Source organism: Panthera onca, chromosome X (assembly GCF_046562875.1).
Source record: "Panthera onca isolate mPanOnc1 chromosome X, mPanOnc1 haplotype 2, whole genome shotgun sequence".
Lineage (NCBI taxonomy): Eukaryota > Metazoa > Chordata > Mammalia > Carnivora > Felidae > Panthera > Panthera onca.
This window is the reverse complement of record NC_138357.1, coordinates 109,792,033-109,817,203: the sequence shown is the minus strand read 5'-3', so window position 1 is coordinate 109,817,203 and position 25,171 is coordinate 109,792,033. Positions and strand designations below refer to the sequence as shown.

General features: G+C 40.6%; 1 protein-coding gene across 1 annotated transcript; it reads left to right on the top strand.

The window, feature by feature from the left end:
• The first annotated feature begins 107 nt into the window (after positions 1-107).
• Positions 108-25,171, top strand: CXHXorf58 (chromosome X CXorf58 homolog). Its single transcript, XM_081793600.1, has 9 exons — positions 108-282; positions 3,199-3,340; positions 4,384-4,483; positions 6,279-6,373; positions 6,734-6,845; positions 13,227-13,358; positions 21,811-22,040; positions 24,167-24,329; positions 24,862-25,171. Exons 2-9 carry the CDS (start codon positions 3,216-3,218, stop codon positions 25,048-25,050), a joined length of 1,146 nt encoding a protein of 381 aa, XP_081649726.1. The 5' UTR covers positions 108-282; positions 3,199-3,215; the 3' UTR covers positions 25,051-25,171.

Sequence of the window (25,171 nt, the reverse complement as noted above, 5' to 3'; positions counted from 1 at the left end):
CGCCTCCAGGAGGCTCCGCCCCTGCGCCAGCCGTTGCTAGGCGGCAGGAAAGCACGAGCTCCGTGTGGGCGACACGCGGGGGCGCGAGGAGGGAGGTGCCGGGCACCGCGCCGCGCTGGGAATCGGCCTTCGCTGCCGCGATTGGGCGCCCAGCGACTTGGGCTGGGAATCCTCTGCTCCGAGGACGCCGGGCGGGGGCGCTCGACGGGTATCGAGCGGCTTCGAGAAAGTCTCATGGCCGGAAGTCGCCGACCTCTGGGGCCTGGATTTATCTCACAAAAGGTTTTCAGATTTTTTTTTTTTTTTTTTTTTTTTTTACCGTGGGGTGGAAGTTCCTAAGGTTTTAAATCTAATATAATTTGCCATGTCCTTTAGGCCCTCGAAAGGCCCTGACTTTTTTCCCTTTAAAATACTTAAGCGTATACCCGTCCCTGGGAATCACATGTCCCTTCATACTACTAGAAATAGGTAATAATGAGAATACTTATCTTATTAACAAGAATAGCAGAAACTAACGTAGTGTTTACTATGTGCTCAGCTCTAATCTAAGCTCCTTACATATATTCATCTAATCTTTCCAACAACCCAGGTAGATGAGTATGATTATTAGTCCCAGTTTAGTAGATTAGGAAACCGAGGCACAGAGAAGTAATTTGTACAAGGCCACACCGAAAAAGTGGGAACCCGGGATCCAAACCTAGGTAGTCTGCCTTTAAAACCTGTGATCTCGCCTAATAATTGTTATAGTGTCTCATAATGAGGGTTTCATATTTCAATCTGTATTATGCTTCCTCACCCCATAGAAAGTGTAAATTCATCCAGGCAGGCATCTGGAAGATTTTTGTGGTTTGTGTGGTGGCATGTCGCTGCCTTCCAGCCCAAGACCAAAGACAAGTGTTCAACCACTTGTAGTTGTACAAGTTGAGTATATCTCTGATTGCTGCGAGGAAAACTCACAACTTGGCACAACGGGGCATCTCACTAAGGGGGTGCTAGAAAGATGTATAATAAGATTTGGGCTTTGGTTGGGTCATGTGGGAGCGAATTCAAGGAAGCCCGGCTTTGCTCTGGTATGGGTGTTGTTAGGAAGCCAGGGTAACACCAAAGCCCAGCTGTGAGTGTCAGGCCAACTCCCAGATGTTATGGGCTGATTTTCTCTTGATCCAGACATTTGTATATTCCAAGCCATCCCCATCCATATCCCCAAGGACAAATATTGAAAAGCCTCTGAAGGCTCTGTATCAGTAATGGAATGTCACGTGTATATAAAAGTGTGAAGTATAGTGATAGATTAGGGTAAGAGTTCTTAATTCAGGGGGTGTATGAACTTAGATGGGGAAAAAATTACAACTTTATTTTCACTCATCTGTAGCTGAACTTTAGCATTTCTTTCAATTATAGTGTAGGCAGTAAAGCACAGTAGTATCAGCAGTACTGGCAACTTTCTCCCCAGTAGAAAGTACAGATATTTTCATATAATGGTACAGTCGTAGCAGACATCTTGACATAGCATTTCTGCTCATTACCTCTTGACGAGTACAGTAGTTTTGAGAACTCTCATTTTATTTAATGCATAAAGAGGACAAATTCCTATAGTTTTGATTTTGAAAATGTTTTGACAGTGATTTCAATATAATTGTGGAGTCCTTTGTGATCGTACGTGTTTTATGTTATAAATTTATAAAACATAATTCTTAGGGGTGCCTGGGTGGCTTAGTCAGTTAAGCAGCTGACTCTTGATTTCAGCTCAGGTCATAATTTCATGGCTTGTGAGTTCGAGCCCCACGCACAGAGACTGCTAGGGATTCTCTCTCCTCTCTCTCTCTCTCTCTCTCTCTCTCTTTCTGCTCCTCCACGTGTGCACACACTCTCTCTCTCTCAAAACAAATAAACTTAAAAAAAATAATTCTTAGAAGGAGTCTGTCCAGGGGCGATTGGTTGGCACAGTCAGTTAAGCATCTGACTCCTGATTTTGACTCAGGTCATGATATCAGAGTCATGGGATGGAGCCTGCTTGAAATTCTCTCTCTCTCCCTCTGCCCCTCTCCCCAACTCATGCTCTGTCTCTCTCTCTAAAAAAAAAAAAAAAAAAAAAAAAAAAAAGAGTCTGTCCATACGGGTCCATGGCACCAGAAGAAAGGATAAAGAGTCCCTGCTTTAGTAGAAGAGACTAAGCAGTGACTTCAAATTTCAGAACTACATTCAAATTGGAGTAATGTGTCAAAGGATGGAAAACCTTTGACAATGATTCCAAAGGTGGAATCATTTAGTATACACCCTCTCACTTTACCATGGAGGGAGCTCAGCTATGGAGAGGTTAAGGAACTTGCCCAAAGTCTCACTGCTATTTCATGATAAAACCAGGACAGAAAGTTCTCAGGCAAGCATGTAAAAACCCTGCACTCTCGGTAGGCACGGAAGATTCCATAGTTAGCAAGATGCCTCCGGCCCTCAACAAACTTATTGGGGTGACCGCCAAGAAAACAAATTATGATGCAATATGAGAAGTACTGTAAAAGAAAAACGTGTATGGTATTATGGGACCTTGGAAACAGGGTGAGCAGTTGTATGAAAAAGAGAGGGTGGAAAACTTCAGAGAAGAGGCATCAATTAGCTGGTGTCTTGGAGCCTGAGTTCATGTTTGCTGGTGGTGGAGACGTCACTGCAGGGAGAGGAAATGGCATGATCAGTGGTACAGGTGTGTAAGACATTGACTAATTTTGTGGACAAGTTCTTGTTCTCACAGTCTAGAGAGGAATGCTGATGAAAGTTGGTATTTTGATGTTTGAGAGATTGGACACTAGACAGAAAAGTCTGGAACACCATTCTAAGGAGTGTGGACTTCAATGTGGAGGAAATGAAGTGTCCCTGAAAGATTTTAAGTTAGGGAGTGAGAAGGCTAGATTATTGCTCTACGGGATTAACTCAGCTGCAGTGTGGAGGAACCCAGAAGGACACACAGACTGGAGACTGAAGGCCAGTTAGAAGGCTATGGATAGATCCACTTGTCTTTTCCATATACCTCAGAATATTTTCAGTACATAAAGCATGCAAACTGTAAGCAACATTAAGATCCATGTTGCCTTCCTTTGTAAAGGGTTCTGTTATTAGCCCAACAACCATATGGCAGTTCAGTTTTGTCCAAACAGTGCAATAATATAGATTATGACCTCAAATGCCGAATCTGTGTACTTTCAGAGTACTTCGTCAGGAAAATGAAGCACTGGAAGTGCTTCTCAAAGGCATCAGTTACTGATGTTCTGAAACCAGATAAGCCATGCTCAGGAAAAGACCACAAAGTGCATTTGTCAAATACTGTAAAGGGAACGGCAGCACAACAGTAAGTAGCTGTCTTTCGTCCTTTATCATTTTCCACCACGGGTCAGTTTCCATACGGTATTTACCCAGCTAACATCAAACACTTCTTGTTTTATAAATTAGAGGGTTTTTTTGTCTGTTTTAAAATTACTTTTGAATTGAATAGTAATTATAATAATTATGGTATTTCATAATTTGCAAAGCATGCTAACACACATTTCTTTGATCCTGACAACTGTGAAGCAGTCTTATTATTACATTTTATAAGTGAGGAAGCAGCCACTGGGAGAAGGTAAGTGATTTGCATAAGGTTAACTAGCTAATGAATGGCATCAGCTAGGATTTAAAGCTTTGTTTCCATACTCCAGGCCTTTTCAACTCTGCGTCTTGTAGTTTGCATTCGCCAGCTAATGGTGACTTTATATAAGAGTACCTACTTCTCTTTACATGAGGCCTTGTGAGGGGTAATGATGGGATGGGGGGGTGGGGGTTGGGAAAGGGTGGTCCCTACAATTCGCTAGTACTGACACATGATCAAAAGTAAAATAATTCTTTTACCTGACCTGACGGGATGAGCCTGGTTCAAGCAAAGATCAAAGAAGGGAGTTTCTCTTTTTGGGGCATGGTTGTCTGTTCCCAGAAGAAAATTGGACCTACCGTAACTTTGAGTATTCTGCATGCTATTTTCATTGACTTGGACTAGTCGGACAGTGTTTTAAAGAACTAACTGTAATGGAATCATTTTAGGTCATGGATGTTTCAAGAAAGCAGATTTGTCCCTTCACACGTTTTTATTTATAATATATATGCTTTTGCTGATACAGTTTTAGCTGGGACTTTTTTTTGATCTCAAGGGAAATATTCTCAAATATTTTATATCCTCATTCTGACTAGATTCTGCAAATGACCAGTTCCAATTACCACATCGAAATGTTCCTCATAGGTCAGTCTTAGGGTGGGGGATGGGATGGTACAGGGGGAAGAAGCAGAAATTCAGAGTTCCCCAAGATTTTAGGAAAATGGAAACTACTTCACTCATCTTAACCTCTTTTTGTTCCCTCTCAGAACTAATAAAGATATTTCAGCCCAAAGGATACAGAGAGCTTGGTTATCTCATATGGACAAAACAATATTTCAACTCCTAAAGCACACAATTCGTGCAGCAGTATGTATTTTGCTTTTTGTTTTCTCTGGAAGATTTAATTACTTACAAGCTAAAAGGTGTGTGAAGTAAAGATAGAACATGTAACCTTTTTTTGATGTCCTATTTGAACCTAATAATAACGCATGCGGTTCTAGGATTGCCCTAAATGAATATTTCTGGATTTATTTGTAAATGACGTGCCTATCATTTCCTTTTCTGAAACCAAAATAAGATCTTTTAAAAATTTCAATTTCTTATTTGAAGATGTGGGCCAGTGATCATCAACAAGAAAAATCTCTGAATTAAAAGTGCCCTTACCTTCCAGCCAGCAATCTCACTTCTAGGAATGCATTCTACAACACGTGTACAGTTTCATCGCAGTATTGTTTGTAACAGCAAAGAAAGTAAACCATAGAGTGTTCACCTGTGGGATGCTAGTTAAATAAGCCTTGGTGCTTTCGTAGTGTTAAACCTCGCAGCCTCGCATGTGGTTCTGCAATACAAACAAAGGCAGCTCATTAGTGAAAAAAGGCAAGTGCAGGGCAGTGTGAGTAATATGGTCCTATTTAAGTACAAAACAGAAACGAAAGCAAAAACAAAAACACCCCAAAGGTGGGCATGCCCCACCTCCACTCTCCAAAAGAACAACTCTGGCAATGCCAGCGGAGTATTAAGCTTTCCTTCATGCAGTACCAAGTATTCTAAGCATATCACCCCTGATTACAGTAGTCTGTAATTAGTAATAGTCACATTAAGGGAGTTTTAGCAGCTCTGAGCAGCTTGTACACTTCTTCACCATCTGAGCCACAGACCCATTTCTGATGCCAGTAAGCAGAATACCTCAGGGAAAACCCACTCAGGTAAGTGGGTGCCGGTTCAGGTCCATTACCCGTTCATTGTCTTCATGTATGGCACTGGCATTTAATTATCATAATACTGGTTTTGGTATAACTGTAGATGCTTAGGGTAACAGAAAAAAGGAAATTAATTCTTTTTTAAAAAAATCTGTTGTCCTGACACTTCAAGATCCTACCTTACATTAATAATGATTTGTCATTATAAAAGGCCTTTGGTGTACTTTTTTATGTGATCGTCATAGGCATAAAGGTTGGCCGGGTCATATGGGGGCAGGGGGTGGGGGCTTTAGAGCCAGAGAGATCTATGTTTGCATCCTGGCTTGTCCATTTATTACCCGCGTGCCTTTGAATAAATTACAGACACTCCCAGAGTTTCAGCCTGCTCATTGGAAAGCTGAGAACAATAATCTTTGAATAATATTGCTGAGGTGTAAAGATTAAATGAGGTTATGTATATAAGGCGTTAACAGAGCATGTGGTATATAAAAGGTGCTTAAAAGCTAGTGACATTACAGTTATTTTCCTCATTTTACAGTGATTCATTCAATATCAAATATTTGTTAACCACCTGCTGTATTCCAAGGACTGTATTAAATGCTGAGAACACATGATAGAGTAAAAAGACAGTATCCCGTACCTTCACGCCCCTTACAGTCTAGTGGAAGACACAGATTAGTTTATAGTTAATTAGAGTACATTGTGAAAAGTGTTGTCAGAGGGAAAGAACAGTGCCTGGGATCTCAAGGAGGGACACCTACTCAAACTTGGAGGCTAAAAGGATGAAGTAACTGACTCAAGGCTACACAGGTAATAAACGGAGGAGCCAAGACTAGAACCTGGGTCTTTAGAACATCAAGTCTGGCGTGCTGTTCACTTCACCATGCCACCTCTGTTATTTTCAGTAAATTACGTCTGGGCAGGGTACCATTTTTCATTGATAGCATCATCATCTATTTCAGGAACTTCGTGTGACACATCAAATACTGAAGGAAGTGAGCCCCTTAGAGGCTGAGCTTGTGAAAGATCCTAGCATGAAGTGTAAAGTTAGATTCAGGTAATATTTCTATACTGATTTATTTCAAGAAGTACTTAGTTAAAATGAAGAAACCTTAGAAATTTATTTTCTTAAGTCCTCATAAGTTCTCAGGGTATAATTACAGAGTAAATGTGTTGTTCTTATTTTCATTTATTATGTGGAGAAACAGAGACATGACTCTTGGGCCACAAGTTGCCTTGAGAGTGGCTCCTTTTCCATGATGTATCCAATCTGACACACGAATGAGAATAGTTGTGAGCCCACACACCAAAGTGTGACTCTTTCACCTCTGTAATCCATTTTGTTACCTGTTACGGAGGAGAAGTAACTCAGCCCCAAGCCTGATGCCAGATGACTAATGTTGGGTCTTTATTTCAGATTTAGTGGTGAAACATTTCCGCCTGTCATCGTATTTAAAATTTTTCTTCATACCGAAGGACATGGTTACAACTATTTCAGTGGAAAAAAATTCTTAAAGCCATCGAGTGAGGTGATGTTTCTTTCACAATATACATTTTATGTTGCTTTAGCTTCTTAACATCTATGTAGTATCTAAATTGCCCTTGAAATGTACAGACTAAGTTATTTCACCATTAAACAGCCCAGCAGGCGGGTAATATTTTTTTAAGCATTATGTTTCAAGAGGGTCTCTGTTTATCAGCTAAAAAATATTTGGAAAGAATTCCTTATATAAGGCTCTAAAAATACTCATCACTTTTCTTTGTATTAAAATTTTGGGGGCGCCTACGTGGCTCAGTCACTTAAGCGTCTGACTTCAGCTCAGGTCGTGATCTCACGGTTCATGGGTTCAAGCCCTGCAATGCCCTGAGTTCTGGGTATATATACCAGTATATATACAGTAATTCTATCTACAGCATAGGAATCATCTGAGAATCTTGTTAAAATGTAGTTTCTGAGGTGCCTGGGTGGCTCAGTTGGTTAAGCGTCTGACTTCAGCTCAGGTCATGATCTCACAGTTTGTGAGTTTGAGCCCCGCATCAGGCTCTCTGCTGTCAGCACAGAGCCTGCTTTGAGTCCCCTGTTCCCCTCGTTCTCCACCTCTCCCCCACTTCTTCTCTCCCCCCCAAATAAATAAATAAACTTCAAAAATGTAATTTCTGATTCATTAGCTCTGGGACAGGATGTGTGATTCTGCATTTCTAACCAGTTCCTAGGTGCTGCCACTACTGCTGGCCCACGGACCCTACTTTTAATAACAAGGATCTACAGTGTAGGTTTTGCTCCTTTGGCCTTTATACACGACAATGATTGAGAAAAACATGTGCATTCTTATATTTAGCCTTTTATAAACCATACATCAAAGGTTATTTTCCTGTAGCCTTCTGGAAATAGTTTACATGAAAAGTATGGTCCATCTGAAATCGTCAGTAATGGAATGTGTTCAGGATAGAAGACCATACAGCCTGGGAGTTTTCTTTTTTTTTTTTAAATATATTTATGCATTTATTTTGAGGAAGGGGGGGGCAGAGAGGGAGAGAGAGAATCCCAAGCAGGCTCTGCACTGTCAACATAGAGCCGTATGTGGGCCTCAAACCCACAAACTGTGAGATCATGACCTGAGCCGAAATCAAGAGTCAGATGCTCAACCAACTGAGCCACCCAGGTGCCCCTGGGAGTTTCTGATCAGATTCAGGATGTACGGCATTTATTCTCTGAAGAATATTAGAAAATAAAAAGAGGGGGCGCCTGGGTGGCGCAGTCGGTTAAGCGTCCGACTTCAGCCAGGTCACGATCTCGCGGTCTGTGAGTTCGAGCCCCGCGTCGGGCTCTGGGCTGATGGCTCGGAGCCTGGAGCCTGTTTCCGATTCTGTGTCTCCGTCTCTCTCTGCCCCTCCCCCATTCATGCTCTGTCTCTCTCTGTCCCAAAAATAAATAAAAAATGTTGAAAAAAAAAAAAAGAAAAGAAAAAGAGACTGCTTTTCTCTGTGTTCTCAGGCAATATCAGAGAAAATTTAATTCAGTTTCAGAATGTATCAAATGGACTGTGTGTTTTCATATGGAATATGGTGTTCCGGAAACAATATTTGTTCATTTATATAGAATAACTTCAAATGCAAAAGTTGATATTTATCCTACATCTTGAGGAATAAAGTCGTGCTACATTTATGTACAGAATGAGCTTGTCGTTGTTCCTATAAAATATCATCAATTCTTGGTTTTCTGAGGTTACATAATGAGACTTTTCCAGGAACTGAAATTCTCTTGGATCTGCCCTTGGTGGCCCCTACTGTCCACAAGCTGGAGCAAATGAAAAACTTAGAGTTCGTGACTGGAAAGCACTGTGTGTATATTAAAACTCATTAAAATGCTGTATAATAAATTCAATTTTTATTTAAATTACAAAGTAACTGTTGGGGAAAAAAGGAAATAGCACAGAGATTTTTTTTTAATTTTTTTTTAATGTTTATTTATTTTTGAGACAGAGAGAGACAGAGCATGAATGGGGGAGGGGCAGAGAGAGAGGGAGACACAGAATCGGAAGCAGGCTCCAGGCTCTGAGCCATCAGCCCAGAGCCTGACGCGGGGCTCGAACTCACGAACCGTGAGATCGTGACCTGAGCTGAAGTCGGACGCTCAACCGACTGAGCCACCCAGGCGCCCCATAGCACAGAGATTTTTTTAAAAAGAAAACCACCTCATGCCTTTTCTCTCTGTGCTGTGACTTTCACTATCCTGGGGTGATCACTGTTAATAGTTTACTGTGTCTCCTTTTTTTCCATAAAAAATACTCACACAAATATATTTTTAAAAATATTTGATCTTATTATAAAAATGTGATAGCACTATTTGAGTTTTTCACTAAATATTCTAAGGGGATTTAAATGATCAGAACACAAGAGAACAGTTTAGAATTCCTTTTTCCCTTTAGTTCAACTTTGTAACAAACTCTGCTAACACTTGGATACATGGTTGATAGAAAACCTGTAGGAGTAGAATTTTTCTCACTATAAGTCTACTCAGGTCCTTTGAATGTAGAAATTGTGTGTTTAGCAAACTGATCCAACTTTTCTAAGTTCACTTTCTCTTGTTTTAAAGATTTTATTATTATTATTATTATTATTTAAATGTTTATTTATTTTTGAGAGAGAGGGAGAGAGCGGGGGAGGGGCAGAGAGAGAGGGAGACACAGAATCCAAAGCAGGCTCTGGGCTCTGAGCTCTCAGCACAGAGCCTGATGCAGGGCTTGAACTCACTCACCGTGAGATCATGACCTGAGCCCAAGTCAGATACTCGAATGACTGAGCCACCCAGGTGCTCCTTAAGATTTTATTTTGGAGTAATCTCTATACCCAACATGGGGTTCGAACCCACGACCCGAAGATCAAGAGTCACATGCTCTACCAACTCAGCCAGCCAGGTGCCCCCACTTACTTCTTAATATGAAATAAACAAGTCAGTTTTAGTTCAGACATGTAATCTAAGTTCACTTATGAAGAAGGGGAGTTTCACAGAGTTTTGTTATTGTTCTGTCTTTTCCCTAGTTGTTATTTCCATTTCTAGTTTCATTTCCTTACCATTTCCCAATGGTATTTCTCACGTATTCTCTCACACACACACACACACACACACACACACACACACACAAGTAAAAACAAGTGAAAGGATGTAGAATAGCCTAAACCACTTTAGAGAAGGACAAAGATTTACATTAGCTGATTTCAAGATTTAAAAAGCTAAAATGATCCTGACAGTGTCGTGATGGCATAAAGAGATGCACAGATCAATGAGATAAGATAGAGAATTCAGAAATACACCCGCTCATAGATGATCAATTGATTTTCATCAAAGGTACCAAGTCAGTTCAAATGGTGCTAGAACAATCAGATAGCCACGTGTACCAAAAAGAGATCTCATTTCAGTTACCTACTTCGATGATCTATTTTCAGAGCAATGCTTATTTTCAGAGGGTTGTCACTATAGTTCATCCTCCCAACTATATTTAGAATATTCTAAAGCTTTGCTACTCAGAGTGTGATCTACAGACCCGCAGCACCGGCATCCCCTGGAACTTATTAGCAATGCAGAATGTCAGCCCCCACCCCAGACCCACTGAATCAACACCTGGATTTTAACAAGACCCCCCCCCCCCCAGATGACCCTACGTACAATGGAGTCTGACAAGCACTAAAGTTGCCCGCTGCACACACCATGGCCTGGAATGCCTCTGAGTAATTGCCCGTTCTCACACATTAATATCCAGCAACCATTAGTTTCAACTGAAGATCCCTGTTCTTTTTGAGGATTGGGCATTTAGATAAAAAGGAAAAACATTATTATTAATATTAGCTGCCCTTATTGAGCACTATCAAGTACTATGTTAAACATTTCGTGTGCATTATCATTGCATTCTCATAAACTCTAGAATGTACAGCCTGTTGTTATCCTCAGTTTTAAAAGACTAAGTAACTTGCCAAAGGTCCCACATCTAGAAAGCGAAGGAACCGTTATCAAGACCCAGTAATCCTGACTCCAGAGCCTGCGTTCTTAACCAATCTTGAGTCAGGAGGCCTGCTAAATGTGTTCTCTTCCACGGCCCCCCGATAACTCTGGTGAGGTGCATGTTACTCCCATTCTGACTGCAAGGAAGCTGGAACTTGGAGGGGCTTGTCAGGGGCAGAGCTGAGGCTTGCATACTCTCAGTCTGTCCGCTGCCCTGTGCACACTTTGAGGTTGAAACAACACCAGTGGTTGTGGTGGTTTTATCAATTCTGAGCCTGTATATCACTGTACTGCTCCAAACCAGAAACACGGTTCCCGTGCAGGGATGCCAGCTTTTGCTAGTTTCGAGAGTGTCAATTTCCAGGCAGCCGGGGAAGTGACTTCAGATAGCAGAGTAACTTGACAAGCGCAGGTGTGGATCTGGGCCAGCGGCAGGGCTGTGGGGGCTTCTGAGCCACAGTGATGCCAGGTATCAGGGGAGGTGTCACATTTAGAGATGCCCCTCTTGGGCCTTTTGAGTCACCCACTAAGAATGGAACCTGCCTCTTGAATTCTAGTCTGATTGGCTGCTGTCCTGGGCTTCTTGCCCAGTTTCCGCCCTTCCCCTTCACCTGGGTCTGGGCTCTTCTCTCCCATCCCTTCCTACCCAGAAGTACTTTCCCGAATCTGGCCTTACGCGGCAGATGCCTGAGAAAGAACATCCTGGCCGTCGGAGGGCAAACTTTTTTCAAACCCCTGTCGCAAGTGGGCAGCGAGCCTGCCCTGCGCTGCCAGGCATAGGGTTTTTTTGGCTGGATACTGGGCTGGGCCCGACACAGCTGAGCCACACAGCTGAGGCGCTGTGCAAATAAGGAAACCAGGGCTGGGAGGGATTGTGGGTGGTGGCTGAGTGGAGTAGAGTGGGGAAGAACTGACAAGAAATACCCTTACTAAGTAACTTAAGCTAAAGTAAAATATAGTTGTATCTAAAGAAATCCTCAGAGCAAAAATTATATGGCTTTCAGACTTGTTCACTGTACAATTTATTTGCTTTTACCTCTAGTATCACTGTGAGGATGGTTAATGAGAACCCACAGGAAATTAATTGCAAGAAAGCATAATGGAGATACGTGCCAATACTGCCTTCTCTTTAGAGGCATAGTGTATAAAGAAACTAATGAAATGGAAAACAAAGATGATCTGCCTAAAGGAAGGTTCCATCACATAAGCTGTTTCTGTCCCTTGCAGGTAGCACATTAGGAATAAAACTACAACCATTTGAATATTCTTTCCTTTTCCATACGTGTCTGTGTTTTAAGCTTTGGAATTAGAAAAACTTAAAAAGGAATATTCTCAATACCAAAAGTAAAAATTGAAATGGGAAATACATTCAGGCTCATTGTTACATTGTATGTTAAGTAAAAAAGAACAGAGATTCCAAATTTCGATCTCGTCTCAGCCACCCTCCTATCAGCCTTATAACACGGAGTTCCCATGCTTTCACAAATACACATCCTGAGATACAAAGGAAAGGAGAGACTAATCTGGAATCTAAAGATATTTGGATTTTCATCTACACCAGTCTCCCTTCTCATAAGCATATGCTTTGTGGCCAGAAGCACAGATATGTAATATAAATATGTGTTAGAAGAGTCAGCACATACTTATGGGGGGTGGGAACAAGGGTGGGGAGTACTTAAGTCTCTACTCACAGTCTATGTATAGCGCTTAGCAAAGGATGGGTGTATGTGGAAGGGTACGGTGCAAATAGGGCCGGATGGGATCTGGTCCTCTGCACTTACTGTCATTCCTGTACCTCTGCCCTCTCAGGTGCTTTCCTTGAGTATAAAATGCTGACAGTTCGGACTGAAAAAAAACTGCTTTGCTACTCTCTGGCCCCTGAGAATGAAGTGTGAAACAGAGGGAAGTCTAAGCAATCTGAAACGTCCGTGTTTCCATTTGGGGGTGAGGGATTAGCTAACACATGAAAGAGAGGCACCCGGTGACACCTTTCAGAGCAGTTCCCAGGGCGACCTATGTAACAACCAAGGACGTTTTCTTTGCCTTGACAGCATGAGTGACGTTAGAGATTTGTTTTGTTGTGTTTTTTTAAGGGAAAAGAATGGGGTTTTTTTGAGGGGGAAAAACAGATTAAAAAAAAAAACGTGTTTCTCTGAGAATTGTAAACTCATTACTGCTCCACCTACGTTTTAAAACTATGTAGACATGGTTATGGAAACAAATTTTAAGTGGTTTAAAAATTCCTATACAGTCTTTTCTTTGTAAATACAGTATTTTTATTGACCAGCAAGCTGCCAGAAGGAAGGAACAACATTTGATGTGTTTGTCAGAAGCAATATGTGAATCGTGCACTGGTAATTACTGCTATTATACTACTGTTTTAAAAGTCTATTTTCTATTCTCTTTATAGGCAGTGGCCGATGCTTGCAAAATAATGGGGAAAAGGAGATTTTGTCATCAAGTTATGGAAGAGGAACGTTTTTTCCAGAAGTTCAAAATAACTGATGAAATTGATATTGTCACCCTGCAAGATTACATGCAAGTAAGGAATTGAGATTTAGATATTAGAAACAACAATTAAAAAAAGGCTCTGGCCTTGTACTCCAAGAAGAAAGGATCATACATGTTTTTCACTGTAACAAGATACACACAATATAAAATTTACCATTTTATCATTTTATTGTTGATTTATTTTGAAAGAGAGAGCGAGCGCGTGTGAGTGAGCGAGGGTGGTTGGGGCAGGGAGAGAGGGAGAGAGAGAGAATTGCAAGCAGGTTCCACACTGTCATTGCAGAGCCCGACATGGGGCTTGAACTCACAAACTGTGAAATCATGACCTGAGCCAAAATCAAGAGTTGAATGCTTAGCCAACTGAGCCACCCAGGCACCCCCAAAATTTACCATTTTAAATGGTACAATTCACTGGCATTAAGTGCATTCATGATGTTGTGCAAACACCACCCCCATCTAGTTCCAGAACCTTTTTGTCACCCCAAAGGGAAAGTTCGTATCTATTAAGCTGTCACTCCCCATTCTTCCATCATTCCAGCCCTTATCGACCACGGATCTGCTTTCTGTCTCCCTGTCTCTGCTTTACCTATTCTGGGTAGTTTCTATTAATGGAATTGTATAATATTTGGCTTTTTACATTTGGGGAGTGATAGCTACTGAATGTGGCCTTTCTTTTGGGGGTGATGGAAATGTTTTGTGGTTAGATAGTAGTGATACAATGTTTATTTAGACTGAATTGTATAGTTTAAAATGGTTAAAATGGTGAATTTTAGATTACGTGAATTTTATCTCAGTAAAAAAGTCAAAAACTCAAATACATGGTGCTAAAATAGTGCAAGATGGAGATTTGGCCTGGTAATGAAGGGTCCGATTATTGTTTGGATGCTGTGTGCTGCTAGTAACAGAATGTTCCCAGCCACAAGAGGCTTAGACAACAAAGGACGTTTATTGTCCCATGTCCGAAGTGCACAGGTAGGTGGGTCCTGGGCTAGCTAATGCAGCAGCCCCAGGACGTCAGGGCTCTGGGTCAGCTCATTCCAGTGCTCTTCTCTTCCTTCACATGGTAACAAGATGCCTATCACGTTCTCAACCTCCTTCAAAGGCAGGAACAAGGGGACTCCTAAGCGTAATTCTCCTTTTTATCTCAAGAAGAAAAATCTTTGCCAGAAGCCCCCAGCAGACTTCCCCTCTGGTTCCTTTGGTCAGAACTGGATCACATGCTCCCCCTAAACTAATCACTGATAAAGGGACTTGGGACCGTTTTCCATGATTGACTTAGAACAATCATGGTTCATATGCTGGGGCCCTCCTTCCTGGAACATATTACTGTTCCATACTTGGAAAAACAAAACAAAACAAAACAAAACAAAACAGGGCTCTGGAGGCAAGGGAGAAGTGGGAAATGCTTGACGGGCAGGCAATCAACAATGTGTCACAGCCTCAGTCTGGGGCTGAGCAGGTGCTGCGCCCCAGGCAGAGACTCTGTGGCAGGAAGAAATGCAGGGCCTGAAAGCAGGTCTGTGGGGCTGGAGAAGAGAGAGCAGAGGGTTTGGTATGTCGGTGGCCCGGAGGGCTGGTAAGAGAGCTTCAGGCAGGCCTTTGGACCATAGTGAGGTGTTTTTCTTTTCTTTCATCCTGTGTCCAACTAGAAGCTGGTACAGTGTGTTAAGAAATGAGGTAATCTAATCTAGTAAGTGAAGAGACCCATGCGGCTGCAGTGTACAGGATGGATTTGAGGACAGACAGCGAGAGCTTTCTCCTAGTTTGGATGCTTCTGCTGTACTTCAGGAGAGATGGTGGTCTCTTGGTTGAGGGCCGTGAGGCTAGAGACACAAGAGATAGTTAGAGAATAAAATGAGTGGAGCCTTGGTGACAGGGAGGCAAGCTAAGGGAAGATGCCGGGCATGGCTCCTCGGTTTCTGGTCTGCATAACAGGTTGGACAGCAGTGCTAAATCAGTGAACGTAAACTAGATACCTAAATAATAATAATAGCAAACGCTACTGTAATACCAACTCCTTTTGTTCTCATAACAATCCTAAGAGGTAGGTACTATTATTACCGCCATTTTACAAGTCCTAAAGAAACAAGGGATCCCAAAATTCTGGCTCATAATAATAACTATTCACTCACTTGTGTCAGTGTGACACATGAAATTACTGCCATGCCTTAGAGACTCCCAGTTGTGTTTTCTTTCCTTTAGAGCCTTAACCTGGAAAATGAGAGAATTGAACCGGGAAATAAGTAGTGCTTGGGGATGCCGACTGTCTTTGCTAAGGACATGGGTCACGTACTTGCAGACTGTGGCTAAGCCAAGGATTGGTGTCATAGAAAGAAGTCCCCAGATAGACATATTGGGAGAGAGAGACATGATGATTGCTGACATTTTTTGAGCCCTTTATGGACACAGCACTGTTTTTAGCTCTTCATTTGCTTATTATCTCCTTCAATCCTCAATTTTGTGAATTATGTGACCCTTTAACAGATGAGAAACATGGAGTTTAACAAGATTTTTAAAAACTTGCCCAAGGTCACATAGCTAAGTTTAGAGCAGGTCACTGATGGTTCTGAGGTGTCTACCCATTTTACTGCTCCACTCTCAGCAAGACAAACAGTGCTCACTTCACACCGTAGTGCGGGGCCCTAAAAATGACCATGCACGGGTGCCTGGCTGGTTGGTTGGTGGAGCATGCAACTCTTAATCTCGGGGTTGTATGTTCGAGCCCCACATCGGGTGTAGAAATTTCTTAATGATAAAATCTTTTTAAAAAAAAGATCGTGCAAGCTGAAACTGTGCAAAGCAAATTTAATAATCAATGGGAAAAATCATGATTGTGCCATGCCTTTAAAAAAAATCTTCTCAATGGGCCACCTGGGTGGCTCAGTTGGTTAAGCGTCTGACTTCGGCTCAGGTCATGATCTCACAGTATGTGGGTTCGAGCCCCTCGTCGGGCTCTGTTGACAGCTCGGAGCCTGGAGCCTGCTTCAGATTCTGTGTCTCCCTCTCTCTCTGCCCCTCCCCTGCTGTTGCGCTCTCTCTCTCTCTCTCTCTCAAAAATAAACATTAAAAAAATTTTTTTTAAATCTTATCAAAACATTAAAAACTCTCTTGCTATCTGTTATATAGGAAAATGGAAAAAAAGCAAAACATTTATCACCCTATAATTTAAAACATTAGGAACATTGAGGATCAAGAGTGTTTCATTTCTTTGTAAAAAACATATAAACTGTAAATATACTAAAAACTATTGCATTATATACTTTAAATAGGTGAATTGTATGGGATGTGAATCCCAATAAAGCTTTAAAAAACAGTTTATCAGCAGTAGTTTCAACTGCACTTGCCTCTTCTTCTTCTCGTGTAACTTACAATACGGAGTGAGCATCTTTTCTATGCCTTGGTGAATTGTCCTACTCCTTCCTAAGTTTAGATTACCTACCAACATTTTATCCTTTGCACTTTATTTTTAAAAATTTTTATGTTTGTTTCTTTATTTTGAGAAAGAGAGAGAGCGGGGTAGGGATAGAGAGAGAGAATCCCAAGCAGGCTCCACACTGTTAGCGCAGAACCTGGCATGGGGCTCGATCACGACCTGAGCTGCAATCAAGAGTCAGACGCTCAACTGACTGAGCCACCCAGGTGCCCCTGTCCTTTGCACTTTAAAAAAATTTTTTTAACATTTATTCATTTTTGAGAGACACAGAGAGACAGAGCATGAATGGGGGAAGGGCAGAGAGAGAGGGAGACACAGAATCTGAAGCAGGCTCCAGGCTCTGAGCTGTCAGCACAGAGCCCGGCATGGGGCATGAACCCATGAACCATGAGATCATGACCTGAGCTGAAGTCGGACGCCTAACCGACTGAGCCACCCGGGCACCCCTACGCTTTAAATGTTGTGAAATCTCAGAGTTCTTGTAATGTGAAGTATCTTTTTTTCAGTGTCACTTCCTCTGGGCCAGCTTCATCCTTGTTGTCACAACCACTTTCCTCATTTATGCTGGTAAATTCACCTTCACCAAGTTCCTCTAGCTGCCCAGCCACAAGCTCTTGAATGATGGCAATGTCAGTATCCCCTTGGTCACCTATTTCTTGTAGAACTCCATTTACATTTCCAACATTATCACTTTGTGTTTCTCTGTTGGCCTGTTCTTTTGATTATCTTTTATTTTTGTTTTATTATATATATATTTTTTGGGTAAATGTCACATGGGTTTATCACCGGGAGACAAAGAGGTGATACAACTACATACTTTGCTGTCTCTGTGTGAACTGAACAAAACAGATCCTCGGTGACCAATCAGTGACACATTTTGGAAGAAGCGACCTGATTTGTCACTAATCACTACACACATCTGTTATTTATGTAGTGACCTATGGACTGAAGAGCTCTCAGCAAAGTTTGCATTTTATACAATTACTAACTTACACTATGGAAACTGAAATTGAAAGTGTTGTTGGAGGACTGGGCTTATTCAATCAAATGGTAGTAATTAAAATTTGTACCTGCCTAAATAATCAAAAGAAAGACTGCTTGTGTGTGTGTGTGTGTGTGTGTGTGTGTGTGTGTGTGAGAGAGAGAGAGAGAGAGAGAGAGAGAGAGAGAGAGAGAGAGATACCCTAAATGCCTAGCTGATATTCTATTTCCCAGCATTGTAGATCCTTTGGCCCTATTCCATTTATTTACTTATTTATTTGTTTGTTTAAAGTTTTTTTTTAAGTTTTAAATTTATTTTTGAGAAGAGTGTGGGTACACAAGTTGGGGAGGGACAGAGAGAGAGGGGGACAGAGGATCTGAAGCAGGCTCCACTGACAGCAGAGAGTCTGATGCGGGGCTCGAACCCACGAACCGCGAGATCATGACTTGAGCCAAAGTTGGACACCTAACCAACTGAGCCACCTGGGCTCCCCTGGCCCTATTTTTCTTTCTTTCTTTCTTTCTTTTTTTTTTTTTCTTTCTTTCTTTCTTTCTTTCTTTCTTTCTTTCTTTCTTTCTTTTTCTTTGACAGAAAAGTATCCTTTTATTGAGAGGTAAGACTAGTGTATTTACAATATTCCATTGTTAGATCATATAAAATGACTCTGAGACTTTTTAAAGCAGCACTATTCCAGGAATTACAATTTATAAGGGGAAAAGAAAAACATTGCAAGAATGTTTGTGTTACAGAAAATACATTTGAACAGTGCCAGGTACACTTAAGGCTAGGTAGTATTAGACCTTTTCCTCCATCTGTATAGCAATAATCAAAGTACATTTTTGTCACAAAGAAGGCTCATTTTGGAAAGGAAGAAACAATACAATGTACAGTGATTTCTGTCAGAAGACTAATATGTTTAAAAATAGAGCCTCATCAGTGGTTCTGAATAAGAAATAGCGCTGCCAAGCAGTCCCAAACTCAAATTTGAGATTAATTGTTGGCTCTTTGAAAACTGAAAACTGCTCCAGCCCCTCAATCTTACTAAGGACTGGGAAATTATCAAATCCTTTACACAACTTCTAATAATGCTTATGAAATAAGATTTTGAAAAAGTTTTCTGTTACGGTGCAAAGAACATTTTGGTAGAAATTCATGTCTACAAAGGAGCTAAATAATACAAATGTTCATTACATTAACAGATACTGTTCTTGTTCTAAAAAGGTAGAATTATCTAGCCACTGAAAATAATATGGATCAGTCAAAAATATGTAGAAGAGTCCTACAGGGCAACTTGTTTAAGTCGATCCCCAAAATATGTATATATCTGACACTCTCCAAATGAGGATATTACTTTTTTGAAGAACATTAGACACAACACTAGGTCTTTTATTATTCCATGAACTATTGAGGTAGGAGTCTCATTTTGTCAATATCATCTAGTTTCACTGATTATGTCATAAGTCAAATGCCAGTACCAAAAGACAGTAATCCACAAGACTGAACTATTAAACTGTGGACCAAGTCTTTCCTTCTTTTGACAAGCAAAAATGGGAGTTCTTTGTGCATTGTGCATACAAAAATAATGCAATCTATGATATATTTTTTAGACATGTTTGTAAATAAAAATCACAGATTTAAATTATAATTTTGCGCATTAAAAAGCTTTGCAACTGTTAAAAAAAAAGGTAAATAGTGCAGTCATTAGTGGTAAAACAAACAGTACTATGGCTGTTGAAATGTGTTCTTACATCTACCAGAAAAGCTGCCAGCTTGGAAAACTACCAAGAAACAACTACTGTTTCTTACTGCCAGTCAAGCATCAATAGTAGAAAAAACAACACATTTTTTTAGTGTCATGTTTTTAAGAAACTATAGCCCATTTAATTACTGTAAACTAACTTTAGCATGTGGATTCAGATATTTTCTCCATGAACTCAAGACGAAGCATCTTATGAAGCATTCATCATGTGTATTGATTTTTATGTTATGAAAAGGCTAAAAATAAAGGAAAACTCGGCCTTACATGAAAAGCCCTTAACAAATACCTATAAGTTTAACCTTTTAACATATTACATCTTAAAGTAAACATTACCAATAGTTATTCGATTTATGAAAAGCAAAATAGTAAAACCACTGCTAAAATAAAAAAAGAAAGAAAGAAAGAAAGAAAGAAAAAGAAAGAAAGAAAGAAAGGAAAACACCATGACATGGAAAAATCCATTAGGTTTGCATCATTTAGTATCTTAAATAAAAGACTATTCAATGTAACAGACTACTTCATGGTCAAGAACTCTTTTTGTTAGATGCTTACATATAATGTAGGATACAGATATTCAAGTCAGACTCTCAAGACACATGAGTAGTTCTGAGTGTTCGTTTATAAAGAATAAATGACCTTTGTGTATTCCAACAGTGAATATCTAGTTCAGATTTTCATCTGGCTTTAAAATATTAGGGATCAGAAGAACCACCAATGTTTTATTTTAGCCATACGTTTATATATTTAAAAAAGGTGATTCATCCATCAAAACTGGGTTTTCCTTGGGTTTAATACATTAAAATGACATAATCCAAGCTAACTCATGCATCACTTTCAGAGACACAGTGCAACTAGAAATATTTTTGCCATTCCAGTGGATATTTCTAAAAAGCAAATGCCTGTGCGTGTTCCTGCACCCTCAAAATAAAAAGGAAAGAAACAGGCACTGCAGTTCTCCAAGGACAGCTGTGTTTCACACATTGTGGATAAACAATAAAAATCGCCTTCAAGAGTTTCAATAAGTATTGTAACATAGATTTCATCTCCTTTAGTTTGCTCGCTGACTTCTCAAATCACTTGATTAGAAGCCTGTTCTCAGTTCTTCTTTGTTAACTGCTATGGGTACTTTGTAGACTGTACGTTTTAAACTTCTGTAAAGAACATTACAAGCTATTTCATGTCATTTCATTTTGTGCTGAATATTCCTCAAAGGATTTATATATAATACAATATTTTAAATGAGTCTTCAGTTCACTTGTTGTTATACCATATTGTTGCTACCAACTTTATCTACAAATGATCTAATTCCAGGTAAATTCAAAAGGGATCCAAGGATTGGCACTCTTCTAATAAAGCCAGTGACCACAGGAAAGAAACCCATTTACAATAGCCAGTAGTGCTTTGTCAAAAAAGAGAATCATGGGGCGCCTGGGTGGCTCAGTCGGTTAGGCGTCCGACTTCGGCTCAGGTCATGATCTCGAGGTCTGTGAGTTCAAGCCCCGCGTCGGGCTCTGTGCTGACAGCTCAGAGTCTGGAGCCTGCTTCTGCTTCTGTGTCTCCCTCTCTCTCTGCCCCTAACCCACTCGCATTCTGTCTCTCTCTCAAAAATAAATAAACATTAAAAAAAATTAAAAAAAAAAGAGAGAATCATTCCAAAGAACAGGAAAAACACTCCAAATCTTGTTAATCCCATTCCAACATTCTGGGTGTCCGTTAGGGAGATCATGGCTGCCGTGGTACGGGCAGTTGCTAGAGCATCTCCCCTATTTTTATTTCTTAAATGAACATTTTATAAGGTTGAATTGATTATATATATTTGAATTTTAACCTTCCTAATTTGATATTTTAAATTCAAAAAATAAATAGCAGTGGGATTTCTACGAATACTATAAATGAAAATAGTGAAATTCGCCCCTTAGTACCAGAGATGAACTCATTATTTCTGAAAAGGCTTATGCAAATGTCCTCTCAACCTAAGCATGTTAGGAACAAGTACCACCAGGTATGCAGATCATATATTTGCCATTAAAATGTTTATGCATTAAATAAAGAGTTAGTGTGGTACTGTGTACATGATGCTGCGTGACAAGGACCCTGCGCACTTCCGGTGGGGAGCTAAGTACACAGATAACTAAAACATCAAGTAGTCGGTAAGAAGCCATAGAAGAACGTTGCTGATAAGGTTCAGAGATGGGATCAGGGAATGCTTTTTGATGAAGTGACATTGGACACGTGAACCTTGAGAAATGTGTCTAAAAACATTCTAGAGTACCCACAACCAATCATTCTTACCTGTTGTTTCCATATAGTACTCCAGTCTTCTGGATGAGACTCCTGCATCCTATGGTGGCAGAAATAACTACTGGCGAAAATTAAACCTCAAAAACATCCCCAGGACGATGATAATATATGACATAGTTCATTATGCAGAGTCTGGAATAATCTCACACCGTCTACAAAAAGAAATGAAGTGTCTGTTACAGAAGCCACAAACGGAAGAGATGCGTAAGCACCAGCTACGGATTGTTTCTGAAGTTAGGTAAAAGTGACATTTTACCTGGGTTGCGATACTAGGGGCATTTCTGAAAATGTTCACTTTCTGCCAAATAGCTCATGAAAGATCATAATATGGCATATGGGAAAAACAGGGTTGGGGCAGATTGCTCCAAACTTCTGCATCTTTGTAAACAGAACACTAACAAAAAGGACAATTGGAACCTGGGGAGATAACTTGCACCAGCAGACAGGCAGCTCAGGATGGCTGGAGGCCAGCACAGAAAATATAAAACATGTAGAACGATCGAGTGGAAATGCTGGCATCTCTTTAATTAGAGCGGGTAGTGGGCACGGTGCTAGCGCAGATGGAAGTGTGGCCCTGGGCTAGTGTGGTTGCCTTGTAAGCGGACACGAGAGGCCGGGCAACCTGCCAATAACCGAAACCCCCTCAAGGTGGGGAGTATGGTGGAGCGCCGTAAGGGTGGATCGTGGGCTGAGGGGTGCCACTCTGGGGAGAGGCCCTAGATGCAGGTGCTAATTCTCGTTTTCATAAATACAGCCAAAAGGGCTCCCGTTGCCTGTGGCACACAGGGCTGAGGACCTTCTTTCCTTTTCTGCCGAAGGTTATAATTCTCTTGCTATCCCGGCTCTCCTTGCTGAGGACAAATTGCATATAAATTACAGTCACATTATTCCCTTCTTTAGCAATAACATGTGAGCCAATTCACATTATAGAAACTCATGTTGTAGCAAAATAGACTGTATTATGATCTGAAACAGTATGGACAGAATACGACTGCTCTCATTATATTCCTTTTTTCTTTCCAAGTTTCACCTAGCCCATCTTATTTACAAGTGAAGAGCTTTCTTTCTTAAGAAAAAGAAAGAGGTAATCAGATTGAAGAGGATGTATTGGTAGTCAATTTCCACAGAGTCATACTTGAAAGGAAAAAAATACTCAGTACATGAAGAAGACACTGGTGACCCAGTATCAGGCAAATGCGCTGGATTTTTTCAGGGCTAGAGATGAGTGGTGCTGCCCCAATAATATAATTTAGCCCATATATTTTATGATCAAGGGTATACATTTGCCAGACAGATGGCCTGGTGTAGGGGGCAGTCTGTCATCATGAAATAGACTTTCTCTAACTCATCCATATAAGCACTGAATATAGAACTTAACCCTATTACCACCAAGGCCAAATAAATGATGTATACCCTCGGCTCCTTGCTATTTGAACCCTTGCCATTGATTGGCTAAGATGAGTCACTGGAAGAGCCAAATTAAGTAGCCAAATTCTAAATCAATTAAAGAGGTAAAAGTATTTTCTTACAGGTTTCTATGAACGCAGTATTAGTTTGGGATCTCCTGGGAGATCAAAGATTTGAATATGAGTAGTTTATCTGGGAGGTGACCCCAGAACCATCCATGGTTGGCAGGCTGCCGAAACAGTGTGTGTCAGCAAACAGGTTATCTCTGCGGGTAAGTGGAGTTTAATCCCTCCCGGGAATGTCCAAGCCATTGTAGAACACGTGACTCAACTTATCCTGCAGGGGCAGGGAGCTGGGATATGTATACGCCAATGTGCAGCAGTCATTGGCTAAGGACTGCTTAGGAGGTGAGGTAGTAATTCTCGGGCACTTTCTCCACACATGGGCTCTTGTTTTCGCAAGCAAGCCCTCGGGCTGAGTGAGGCCAATGCTGTCAGTTGGAAGCTGGGCCTATGTGCTTTGCAGTGGTAAGGCGTAGGGCGTGGCACCACCTGTATCTGATCCCAGCACTGATAAAAACAGCTTGTTTTCGGCCATTATGAAATTTACTCGTTTTTTGGTGTTAGTATATGGTGTGTTAAAAAAGATTCAAGTGGCTACTACATGGTATTTTCCAGGAAAACGGATTTTAGATTGATACCATGTTTTATCATTTTCACCATCATTGTGGTCCACATCCTCATTTATACACCTTCATAGGTGACAGATAAGGAACTGTGCTGTGGAATTTAAGCAGAAATGATAACTTTGGCCTAAAAAGTTACATGCAGTACTGCTCCAAAAACTGAGGTCTATGATACATTTGCTGGAAGATGCTTTAAAAAAATAGGGAACTTGCTTTACATTTAAATGTTATTTTGTGCATTTTTTTCTGTCTATAATACAAATCTTTTCTAGATGCCCTTCATCCTTTCCAACTATCCAACCTTTGTATGGGCCCTACCAACAGCAGAGTCAAATTCAACATCTGGGTCGTCGATCTAAGCAAGCTCAAATGAAGGTTGAAAAAATGAAAAAAGCTTACAAGATGGCTAAAGAAAAAAATGCTTCTGTGGGGACTGTAAGTTGAACTTGTACTGAATTCATTGTTTTGTACACTATTCAAACTGTAAGTAATTCTACTTCTATAAGTAGAATTTTCCTTATCTCCAAGGTGAAGGTTGAAATGCCTTTGGTATCTACTTAGATAGTCTAAAGCTATGTTCCTCTTGGTGCCCCATGTTTTTAAAATTCTTCAACAATAGAGCTAACCTGATAAATATTGGCTGTTTGGGCTCCGCATAAGTATGAGGTGGTGAACGACAACAGCAGCAATGAAAAACTGTCGTCTCTGTACGTTGACGCTGTCGATTTAGCACGATGCTAATGGTGATTTTGTCAAAACAAAATCCATTTCTATCTAAACTTACAAAAGCGGTATGTGTAAAGTCGCCCTCAGTATATTCCTACCAGCACGTATTGATGTGTTACTTTGTAATTCTTAAAGAATCTGCTCTAAGTTTTTTACCAGGAGGCTAAGTATAAACAGTCACTATAAAAACAAAGTAGTAAAAACCAGTTTTTTTCCGTCTTTTATTTATAATTCTTCCTAGGAACCACAGACAGATACATCACGTACAAAGCAAAAAAAGACAGTCGTCTTCTCCTCCCCATCTTCTGACAGCATGAAAGTTGAACCCATGTCAGATGAGGAATTGAAAAAAGAAGAAAAGGAATTATTTGCCTGGTGTCAAGGCTTGTGTATTAATAGTTCTCCATCATATCAATGCACAGCTAACTGATAGAAACCCAAATCATTTAACAATGTGCTTGTCTTGCTAATATGAGTATTAAAGGACAATGAAATGTCCACAAGCCCTCGGGATGCTCTCTTAACCAAATAAATGTGTGACCGATTCTTAA

Bases quoted from the DNA above. Each gene is read 5' to 3' on its own strand.
- CXHXorf58 (XM_081793600.1), top strand. From the start codon at position 3,216: ATGAAGCACTGGAAGTGCTTCTCAAAGGCATCAGTTACTGATGTTCTG. The intron at 3,341-4,383 runs GTAAGTAGCTGT...GTTCCCTCTCAG, and splicing joins AAGGGAACGGCAGCACAACA to AACTAATAAAGATATTTCAG. The intron at 6,846-13,226 runs GTGATGTTTCTT...TTCTCTTTATAG, and splicing joins TCTTAAAGCCATCGAGTGAG to GCAGTGGCCGATGCTTGCAA.